Genomic DNA, 12,470 nt, shown 5'->3' with positions numbered 1-12,470 from the left:
CACCCCCCCCCTCCCAAACTTCCTGAAAATTAAATTCAACTACGCTTAAAATTAATTAGCTATATATTGTTTTCAGCGAACACAATAATAACATCACGAGGAAATTCAAAAAAAAAAAAAAAAAAAAAAAACATTGTATTTTCATCATATATTTCAATCAATTAATTGCTTATTCATTTATTAGTTCAAGTGAAATAAACTTACATTTTCCTCCAAACTGTTTAATTAACTGTGGTAACTAAAACACGTGGGGCAGAAGTTTGCTTGTTTGTTTATTATTTTATTAAAGATTTTTTTTTTTTAAAAAAAGAAAATAAACCAAACTCTCAAATCAAAACATGTTAAAGCAAGGAGAGATGTGATTGTAATCAATTCTTTCACAATTTTTGAAATTATGATTAATTATGGTAAACATTAACTTTATTAGCATCAGTTTTACCTCCCCCAAAAAATCGCAAATTAAATGGTACTATTATTGGTAAATTGATACCTAATAATAATAAAAAATGAAATAAAATGTTTCAGTTTAAAGTCGCACGATTATACCCTTTTGTAAGGAAAATGTGCATTAGTATGTACCGACTCATGGCAATATGAAAATTTAGATTAAAAGAAGAAATAATTGTATTTCACTGTGCTTTATTATGTTCGTTGGAGAAGGCGTCTAGATATAGAGGTTAGCTGCGAATATACTGAATCAGCAGTCGCGGACAGCCCACTAGGAGTGGTCCTCCAGCTTGGGGGTTTGGGTAGGGCTAACAACCTCATCCTGTAAAAAAAAAAAAAAAAAAAAAAAGAACTTGTTCCGAAATATTCACAAAAGCCTCGGACAAGGACTGATAACTTGGCACGACCTCAGCAAAAGAAAATGGACATGAGATTTGGAACATGGAATATAAGGAGTCTTTATAGGGCAGGCGCGTTAAAATCCGTAACGAGTGAGTTAGAGAAATATAGGATGGACCTAGTAGGAGTTCAGGAAGTTAGGTGGGAAGGAAATGCATCTGAGAATTCCGGAAATTTCACGTTCTTTTACGGGGAAGGAAATAAAAATCACCAGCTAGGAACAGGGTTTTTCGTTCATAAACGTATATTACCAGCAATTAAACTGACAGACTTTCTTTTACTACTCTTAAGGGACGGTGGTGTGAAATTATTGTTTTAAATGTACATGCCCCAACTGAAGATAAGGATGATGATATAAAAGACAGTTTTTACGAAGAAGTGGAACGGATATTTGACCAACTCCCGCGATACCATATGAAAATTCTATTAGGGGATTTCAATGCGAAGGTAGGACGAGAGGATATTTTCAAACCGATTATAGGGAACGAAAGTCTGCATAAGGAAAGTAATGACAACGGTGTTAGACTCGTGAACTTTGCAACATCCAAAAACCTAATCGTGAAGAGTACAAAATTCCCACATCGCGACGTTCATAAATACACTTGGACATCACCAGACGGGAAAACTCATAATCAAATTGATTATGTTTTAGTAGATAGAAGAAGGCAATCTAGCATAATTGATGTCCGGTCGTTTAGAGGGGTTGATTGTGACACTGATCACTACCTGGTAGCAGCGATAATACGAGAGAGATTATCGTTGAATAAAGATAATATTCATTGTCCGAAAACGGAGAGATTCAATTTAAAGAAATTAGAAGAGAGCCAGGTAAGAGAGAAATACCAGATTGAAGTTTCGAATAGATTCTCGACTTTAGAAGATTCGGAGTGCACTAGTGTTGAGGATACCTGGATTGAAATTAGAGATAGCATTAAAATTTCAGCAAAAGAAAAATTGGGACACGCGGAAATACGAAGGAACAAACCATGGTTCGACCGAGAATGCATAAAACTAGCAGAGAAGAGAAAACAGGCAAAATTACTCTGGCTACAAAATCCGAATGAAATAACTACACAAAATTTCGCAGATTTCAGGCGGGAAACTTCCAAAACCTTTAGAACAAAGAAACGCGATTTCCTGAAAGCTAAAATTAAGGAACTTGAAGATAATTGTAAAAATAAAAACATCCGGGACATGTATAAGGGAATCAACGAATTTAAGAAAGGCTATCAACCTCGTGCTTATATATTAAAGAAATCTGACGGTACAGTTCTCACTGACACGGATAGCATCTTAAATAGATGGAAATATTTCTTTGACGATTTGCTTAACACGCAACTAAAAACTAGAGTGCGTGGAGAAAAGGAGATACACCCCGCAGAACTGTATATTCCAGAACCCAACCGAATAGAAGTAGAAACAGCTACAAAGAAATTAAAGAAACACAAATCTCCCGGTGTAGATGAAATTCCGGCTGAGTTAATTTTAGCTGGAGGCGAAAAATTGTGGAACAAGATACACAAACTCATTCTCCTTATCTGGAACAAGAAAAAATTGCCACAAGAGTGGAAAGAATCAATCATTGTTCCAATTCACAAGAAAGGCGACAAAACTGACTGTAATAATTATCGAGGCATTTCTCTTCTGTCAACATCCTATAAAATCCTTTCAAATATTCTATTAGCAAGACTGACCCCATACACAGATGAAATTATTGGAGATTATCAGTGCGGATTTAGACGAAATCGATCAACTATCGACCAAATATTTACCATTCGCCAAATACTCGAAAAAAAGTGGGAATACAATACCCCGGTGCATCAACTATTTATTGACTTTAGAAAGGCATACGACTCGGTTAGGAGAGAAGCATTATACAACGTTCTTACAGAACTTGGAATACCGAGAAAGCTAATTAGATTAATTAAGATATGTTTAAATGAATCCCAAAGTAAAGTCCGGGTAGGAAAATTTTTGTCCACGAGCTTTCACGTCGAAAATGGCCTGAAACAAGGAGATGCGTTGTCGCCATTATTATTTAACCTCGTTCTGGAATACGCTATAAGGAAAATCAAAGATAGCAACCAGGGCCTAGAATTGAACGGTATTCACCAAGTTATGGCATATGCTGATGATGTAAATATAATAGGGGATGATAGAAGAACAATAGAAAGAAATGCAGAGATCTTATTAAACGCTTGCAGGGACATGGGTTTAGAAGTAAATGCAGAGAAAACTAAATACATGGAAGTGCGCCGGGACCGGAATACAGCAAATTATGGATGCGTTAAAATATTAAATAGTACTTTTGATAAAGTGGATAATTTCAAATATCTAGGATAGGATAATCATATTCACGGTGAAATTAAATGTCGATTAAAAGCAGGGAATTCGTGTTACTATTCGGTTCAAAATCTCTTGTCGTCGCGAATTCTGTCGAGGAATTTGAAGCTTAAAATATACAAAACTATAATCATGCCTGTTGTTCTGTATGGCTGCGAAACATGGTCACTTACTCTGAGGGAAGAACATAGACTGAAAGTATTTGAGAACAAGAATATTCGGACCCAAGAGGAACGGGAATGGGGAATGGCGGAAACTTCATAACGAGGAACTACATAATTTATATGGTTTACCCAACATTGTTAGGGTCGTCAAGTCTAGGAGGCTTAGGTGGGCGGGTCATGTAGCTAGAATGGAAGAAAGTAGAAACGCTTTCAAAGTCTTGACTGGAAGACCAATCGGAAAACGACCATTAGGAAGACCTAGGCGCAGATGGGAGGACAATATTAAGATGGATTTGGCAGAGATTGGAATACAAAGTAGAAACTGGATGCAGTTAGCTAAGGATAGAAGTCAGTGGAGAGCTTTTGTAAACGCGGCATTGAACCTCCGGGTTCCATAGGCCATAGAGTTAGTTAGTTAGTTATTATGTTCGTTTATACCAAGGATGTTATAAATAGAGGATCTGCCCATATGTATCTTCATCCTATTAAATCGGTGAAGCCAAAAAGCAACCGAGCATCGGCACGTCTGATTGGCTACTCTCGTTTCTGCCATCGTCTGATTGGCTACTTTCGTTTCCGCCATGATTTTTGGCTCAAAACATTGCGATCCTAGTGGGCGGAGTGGGCAGATTAGGGGTGGCGAAACTGTGACGTATGGCTTCAAGATTTTGTTGTAAGGGCAGATCCTCTATTTTATAAGATCCTTGGTTTATATGGCTTGTACAGGAGTATATTAAGTATCCGGTTATATTTTATATATCAGTTTATATTGATGTCATTTTAAGTGAAAAACGTATCTGGTATTAAAGTACATGTCCAGTGGTATATTTTGATAATGAATTGTTTGCAATATGGATTTATAACTGATTTATATATGAGAATGTTTATGTGTAGTTAGACCTACCTAGTGAGCATAACGATATACAGTATGCAAAGTTCTTGTTGAATTATCTACTGCAGCACGTATAAGAAATTTATTATGTATAACAATGGCGCAGTCTTACTTCAAACGGACCAGTTACGCTTTATAAAGTTTTATGATTAGGCTCATGACAATTGCTATGATGGTGCAAGTTTTTGAGGTACACAAACTTAGATTCGATCAAGGCGAAGGCGCAAATCTGTCTTCAACATTGGGGGGGACGGGTAAGACGTTCCCATATATATATATATATATATATATATATATATATATATATATATATATATATATATAAGCGATGTTCAAAATATTTATGAAGTTGAAAAACAATGCTGTGAAGGATCAGGGGAGCAGAATTGTCTTCAGTGACGTATTTAGGAGACTATCGGGCTCATTCTCCCCTCGAAATAATTTGTTAGTTTTACGCATTCCACGTACAACAATAATCCTTCTTACCATTTCTAAGAATGTCATTGACTTTCCATTTTCTTATGCTTTTTGTTCAGAAATAATACTGTATTTGTCAAATTTCATTCCATGTAAGAACTGCGTCCTTAATTGTTCTTTCTGTCATCCTTTCTATTTTTCTGTTTCTTTTTCTTGCGTTACTACTTTCATTTCTCCTATCATACTTTATCGACCGTTGTCAGTTGTGATTCAAGTTGGCCGTCATCAGTAACACCAAAACTAAGAGTAGCTGATAAGCGAAACTAGTGCGCGGATTTCCACACCAACATGCGCGGATATCAACATGACAGGACTTTAGTTATTATAACAAAGAAACAATTATATCGTTTAGTTATTTTTAAAAGAAGGAAATGTTTGAATTAAAGAAAATCAAAACGGGGGAATAATTAGCACGGGAAATTAGGACGGCCAAGAGGATGCTTTCTTTTTCTTGTATGAATAGAATAAAGGGTTAGATTCACTTCTAAATTTTTGTATCATATCACATAGGATTTATCGATCTGTAATTCTTGCCATTATAACTTCAATTTATGCATAAATTAAAATATATTTAATTCTCAAACTCAGGTGGGCAATTGCCCACTTCCTTCCATGTGTTGGGCATAGAAAGAAAATCCTAAATACGCCATTGGTTGTCTTCAACATTGGAAGGTGGGCACATTTGAGGCTTATTCTAGATAAGGGAGATGAAACTCATATTACGGTAGATGAATCTGATCAACTGTTGCAGAGTATATTAGGTGATGTAGATGAAGTAGTAGTACATATCAGTATTACAAATCACTGCCGTGAAAACATTCTGAAATCTGAATACATGCATATTTATAATTGGTATGTTTCTAATTAGGCATCCACAAAGATCCACGTTAAAATTGTTTTATAGTAATATAATAATATAAATGACGACTTCCCCAAAACTATGAACAAAGAATATCAATTATGTATGACGCAACAATACTCTTTGAGCAAAATTATTATAATCTTAATAACATTACAGGAATCGTTTCAGAAATCTGACGCATAACATACTTTTTACTTAACAGATGTAACCTTAAGATTATAGAGAAAAATATTCCAGCAATTGAATTCTTTTCTTTGCTTACGAAACATCCTCTCTCAAAAGAAAAAATGGGACACGCGGAAATACGTAGGAACAAACCATGGTTCGAACTAGCAGAGACGAGAAAACAGGCAAAATTACGTTGGCTACAAAATCCGAATGAAATAACTACACAAAATTTCGTAGACATCAGACGAGGAACTTCCAAAACTTTTAGAACAAAGAAACGCGATATTTTGAAAGCTAAAATTTAGGAACTTGAAGATAATAGTAAAAATAAAAACATTCGGGACATGTATAAAGGGATCAACGAATTTAAGAAAGGCTATCAACCTCGTTCTTATATATGAAAGAAAGCTGATGGAACAGTTCTCACTGATACAGATAGCATTTTAAATAGATAGAAAGATTTCTTTGACGATTTGCTTAACACGCAACCAAAAACTAATGTGCGTGGAGAAAGGAAGATACACACCGCAGAACCATATATTCCAGAACCCAATCGAATAGAAGTAAAAATCGCTATAAAGAAATTAAAGAAACACAAATCTCGGGTGTAAACGAAATTCCAGCTGAGTTAGTTTTAGCTGGAGGCAAAAAATTGTGGAACAAGATACACAAACTCATTCTCCTTATCTACAACAAGGAAGAATTGCCACAAGAGTGGGAAGAATCAATCATTGTTCCAATCCACAAGAAAGGCGACAAAACTAACTGTAATAATTATCGAAGCATCTCTCTTCTGTTAACATCCTATAAAATCCTTTCAAACATTCTATTAGCAAGATTGACCCCATACGCAGATGAAATTTTTGGAGATTATCAGTGTAGATTTAGACGAAATCGATCAACTATCGACCAAATATTTACCATTCGCCAAATACTCGAAAACAAGCGGAAATACAGTAGTCCGGCACATCAACTATTTATTGATTTTAGAAAGGCTTATAACTCGGTTAGGAGAGAAACATTGTACAACGTTCTTACAGAATTTGGAATACCGAAAAAGCTAATTAGATCAATTAAGGCATGTTTAAATGAATCCCAAGGTAAAGTCCGGGCAGGAAAATTTTTGGCCACGAGCTTTCACGTTAAGAATGGCCTGAAACAAGAAGATGCGTTGTCGCCATTATTATTCAACTTTGTCCTGGAATACGCTATAAGGAAAATCAAAGATAGCAACCAGGGCCTAGAGCTGAACGGTGTTCACCAGGTTATGCGTACGCTGATTATGTAAATTTAGTAGGGGATGATAGGAGAAAACTAGAAAGAAATGCAGAGGTCTTATTAGATGCGCTTGCATGGACATGGGTTTAGAAGTAAATGCAGAGAAAACTAAATACATGGAAATGCTTCGGGACCGTAATACGGCAAATTATGTATGTGTTAAAATATTAAATAATACTTTTGATAAAGTGGATACTTTCAAATATCTATAATCAATATTAACAGACGAAAATCATATTCACGAAGAAATTAAATGTCGACTAAAAACAGGGAATTCGTGTTATTATTCAGTTCAAAACCTCTTGTCGTCGCGAATTCTGTCGAGGGATTTGAAGCTTAAAATGTATAAAACGATAATCATACCTGTTGTTCTGTATGGTTTAGAAGCATGGTCGCTTACTGAGTGCAGAGCATAGACTGAAAGTATTTGAGAACAAGATCCCGAGATAAATATTCGGACCAAGAGGAACGGGAATGGAGAATGGTGGAAACTTCATAACGACGAACTACGTAAATTATACGGCTTACCAAACATTGTTAAGGTCATCAAGTCTAGGAGGCTTAGGTGGGCAGGACATGTAGCCAGGATGGAAGAAAGTAGGAACGCTTTCAAAGTGTTAGGGGTAAGACCAATCGGAAAACGACTATTAAGAAGACTTAGGCGCAGATGAGAAGACAATATTAAGATGGATCTCGCAGAGATAGGAATACAAAGTAGAAACTGGATCCAGTTGGCCAAGAATAGAAGTCAGTAGAGAGCTTTTGTGAACGCAGCATTGAACCTCCGGGTTCCATAGGCTATAGAGTTAGTTAGCTTACGAAGCATGAGTAGATGCCTAGGCTGATACTACAAATAGATTAAATGCGCATTTACTGAAAAGATGGGTTCTATTGACATTGGATATTCTATATACTCTTCGTGTGCTAGGGCCTAGGGGAGAGGAGGAGATAAGATTTCATATCAGGTTACGTCACGCACAGTCGCACGCCTTCATTTTCATTAAAAATGGAAAAGCCAAGAGAAACAAATTTCATCTCACTTTCCTATGTGGCAGTCGGACACAACTCATCACAGTTATCTGCAAAAAGCACTTTTCAAGCACTATTGGGAGAGCCTCCAGTTCCAATGTTGGGGGGGACATGTCTCCCCTTTTCCCCGGAATTCGTGCCCGTACCTACAGCTGAGACAACTTTCCAGCATGAGGAGAGGGGCATATCCTCCTCTGGCATTTATTACAATTTGTGCCCAAATAGCGGAAGTGGAATTAATACATATTGATGAGACTACTAAACTCACTACAGCACGAAGTTCAGTTTGAAATACTACAGAATACGATTCTTTTTTTAAAAAAATGGAAAAGCCAAGAGAAATCAATTTCATGTTACATTCCTTTCAGGCAGTCGGACACAAATCATGACACTTATCCGAAAAAGCACTTTTTAAATCAGATTATTGGGGGGGGACAGTCCCCCCAGGCCCAAGATTGGGGGGGACATGTCCCCCTCGTCCCCCCCGGGATTTGCGCCAGTGGCGAAAAGGCAATGGTAAAAGGCATAAGTAAAGTTAGATATGGACATAGACTGTGGTAGAGGAAATCTTGTGATGATCGGAGCTTTGGGTAAAGATGGAAAAAGTGAGCTCAGTGACCAAAAGGGAGCTTTGTGCTCATTTGAAAGAGGAACTATGTGCACAACAGAGCTGTATGCTTAAATGTTTAAAGAGAGCTGTGTGCTCAGGGAGCTAAGTGCTCAACAGGAACTGTGTGCTCAATTGCTTAAAATGAGCTGTGTGTTCACAGAGCTTAATGCTCAGAATTTTATATAGAGCTGTGTACTCAGGGAGCTTAGTGCTCAGGAAGCTTAGTGCTCAACAGGAGCTGTTTGCTCAAAAGCTTAAAGGGAGATGTGTGCTCAGGGACCTTAGTGCTCAGAATTTTATATGGAGCTGTGTACTCATGGAGCTTAGTGCTCAACAGAAGCTATGTGCTCAGGAAGCTTAGTGCTCAACAGGAGCTGTTTGCTCAGAATCTTAAAGAGAGATGTATGCTCAGGAGTTTAGTGCTCAGAATTTCATATTTAGCTTTTGTGCTCAGGGAGCTTAGTGCTCAACAGGAGCTATGTGCTCAGGAAGCTTAGTGCTCAACAGGAGCTGTTTGCTCAGAAGCTTAAAGGGAGATGTGTGTTCAGGAAGCTTAGTGCTCAGAATTTTATATGGAGCTGTGTGCTCAGGGAGCTTAGTGCTCGATGCAAAGTTCTTGTTGAATTATCTACTGCAGCACGTATAAGAAATTTAGTATATATAACACCTTTTACGCTATAAGAGAAGTGATGATTAAGACAAGTGAATGATGATACAAGAATTGGTGGAATGAGAAAGTGGAGGGAAACGGAAGTTTCCTGAGAAAACACATGGACTTAATGTTGTCCACTAAAAATATACTTATCCGGCGATCGAACCAGGGACTCCACGCACCAGAGGTAAGCTCTCTACCATTGATCCACCGTGGCTCCTAATAATAATAATTTAAAAATATTATAATATTGTTAGCATTTAATAAAAATGAAATTTTCGAAAATGCGACATTTATAGCAAGCGACAGACAGTGGAGATCCAGCCCGAGAAGGGGGTGGCCTAGACCCCCAGTCTTTTGAGTGACAAGAATAATTTAAGCTATTATTTATTTATTTTTGGAAGTTTAGAATAAACTAATAATATACTTAACGTAGTCTTTAGTTGTTCTGACTGCCACCCCTCGTTTTTACCTTCTAGATCCGCCCCTGGCGGCAGATCTCATTAAGCCAAACAAGTTAATATGGGGGGAGAATTACATTCTCATGCTTAGTTTTCGAGAAAATCGATCTTTTTTTCTAAACCTAAACAAAATAGTGCTATACGAGAACCATGCCATTTATTAAGGTGAAACTGCCATTAAAGTAAATAATCTCACTAAGCTCTTAAATACACTGAGAAAGAAATGTATGTGGGGTACGGAAAATCGTATGTTACATTTTCGTAAATCCTGTAGTTTTTGAACTTAACGCACAGCAAACGTATAACTGAAAACGCATGTTTTATAATACTGTCTGCATAAATGTTCCATCTATACGTACTTTCCGTATGAAACAATATAGGCAGTCAGGATCTCACATACAAATGGACGTATATAACATATAGCTGACGAAGGTAACATAAGTATATGCATGTGATATACGGAAAACTGTTAGATGTCAGACATCCTGCAACGGCATGATGTAGAATATAACATCTAAGGGCAGTGCCTATGTAGCATACGGATTACGTATGCTTCGTACTGATTTCTGTAGTAAGCAAGAGGACAATATACAATATACCGCTGTCCAGAAAACGTATTTTTCTCATTTTATGACACTATCAAGATGACATGAACTGTTTATTTAATGAGTGATAGACCAATAAAATTTATTTAAAAAAAAACTATAAACTTGCCCAGAATGGTAGAATATGACTTACGTATATCAATCGATAAGTAACATCAGTCTGAATAAAATGGCATACATGTTGATAAATGTTCGATAAAATGAACATAAACCAATTTTTATTACGTTAAAATGTATATCGTTCTTGATTGATCCGATACAGTTCATACTTTTTGTTCTGTTGGAATCATTTATTTATTTATTTATTTACTAGCTGAAATAAACATTCTATGGATGTAGGGAAAATAAAGTTTATACAATACATTATATTTGAATGTAAAGAAATGACTCAATTAAATAGATAATGAATAGCAGGGCCGAAGGTTGTTACTCCTGTCAATTCCCGAGTCACCGACAGGTCCCTTCTTGCCTAACCTTCGACTTAAATGTCACCGGGAATAATCACCAAACAGTTTATCGATACCAAAAGCTATGGATTGGACACTAATATTGGTCACTTTGGACAATTTGGCTAAAGTTGGACTTAAACGATGTGCGAAGTGTCTCTATTCATCTCACCAACCTCGAATACTATGGATTTGGCATCAATATCCATCAAAAGCTTATATAGTTATATGGTTAGCGTACACGCCTTTGACGTGGGAGACTCGAGTTGGTTTCCTGTGCTTGGGGTCCCTGGTTCGATCCCAGCTCGCGCCGTGTGGACTTTGTGGTGGACAAACACCGTGCTTGTGGGTTTTCTCGGGGTTCTCCCGTTTCCTCCCACTTTCTTCATTCCACCATTTCACTCATCTCTCATCATCACCGTCTCCTTTAGCCTAACCGGCAAAACTGTGGGACGTAAAACTTAAAGATTCCATTTCATTTTTTTTTTTCGAGTTGGTTTCCAGGGAGGAGCTCGTATGCTTTGAACTTCGCGTTAAGTACTAGATCTACGTCTTATGCACACTCATGTCCAAAATTACTGTCGCGAATCTATAACTGTCTCCTTGTAAGAATATAATTTGATAATGATTTTGCAGGGTACTTTTAATACTGATACTATGTGTATAATCGGGAAATGTATATTTGTGGTAAATTTCATAGGAAAAGAATTATAAATACGAAAATTAGAATGAGTAAAACAAAATGTTGCTAAATAGACAAGAAAGTTTTATTTTTATTTTATTGTTCTTATTTACTGCTCTTTTGACATAAAATTTACCACATAAATGTCTTTGCCGATTATACACATACTAACATTATAAGAAATACCGGGCGAATTCGTTATCAAATATTCCTACAACAATATATTTATAGACATGCGACAATAATTTTGGACATGAATGTATCTATCTATCTATTAAAATGCTACAATAGCAATTAAAAGCGCCTGAGCTCCAACATATAACTTTAGCTTTCAAATCTTTCATTTACGGTTATGTGTGATTTCATGTTTAACAGGGACAAACATTTTAAGTATTTGTACTTTAAAAAGTCTAAATTAGTTAACCATATCTTTTTCATAAAGTTTACTAGCTGAACCTGCGCTCTTTGCACAGCGCATCATTCATATATGAGCATAAAACTCTCTGTTATTCCTTACATCTGTACATGTCCCTTTGCAGACGCAAGTGAAATTAGTCTTGGTAAACATTGGCAAGATATACCGTAAAGGAGAGATTTTTTCGATTACTTTTTGAATATCTCGTACCGTTTGCAAGATTTGAGCCTACTTCCGGTTGGAGTTTTTAATTCATGTATGATCTGTGTTTTCTTTCTTCTCGCATGTAGCATGTAATAAGCAAATACATAACTAAGTAACTCTGTGGCCTATGGAACCCAGAGGTTCAATGCCGCGTTCACAAAAGCTTTCTACTGACTTCTATCCTTAGCCAATTGGATCCAGTTTCTACTTTGTATTCCTATCTCTGCAAGATCCATTTTAATATTGTCCTCCCATCTGGGCCTACGTCTTCCTAATGGTCATTTTCCAGCTGGTTTCCCAGTTAAGATTTTGAAAGCTTTCCTACTTTCTTCCATC

The 12,470-nt window shown here is 36.7% G+C and overlaps 1 protein-coding gene across 1 annotated transcript in view; it reads left to right on the top strand.

Moving 5' to 3' along the window:
• Positions 1-9,030, top strand: part of LOC145666214 (uncharacterized) — a 56,897-nt gene extending 47,867 nt beyond the window's left edge. Inside the window, exon 2 of the mRNA XM_081733279.1 lies at positions 8,830-9,030. Coding sequence (XP_081589405.1) covers positions 8,830-9,030 — 201 coding nt within the window. The remainder of the gene's footprint in view (positions 1-8,829) is intronic.
• The last annotated feature ends 3,440 nt before the right edge of the window (positions 9,031-12,470 follow it).

The sequence above is a fragment of the Thermobia domestica genome, chromosome 12 (assembly GCF_964235325.1).
Source record: "Thermobia domestica chromosome 12, izTheDome1.hap1.1, whole genome shotgun sequence".
NCBI lineage: Eukaryota > Metazoa > Arthropoda > Insecta > Zygentoma > Lepismatidae > Thermobia > Thermobia domestica.
This window is presented reverse-complemented; position numbering and strand designations above follow the sequence as displayed.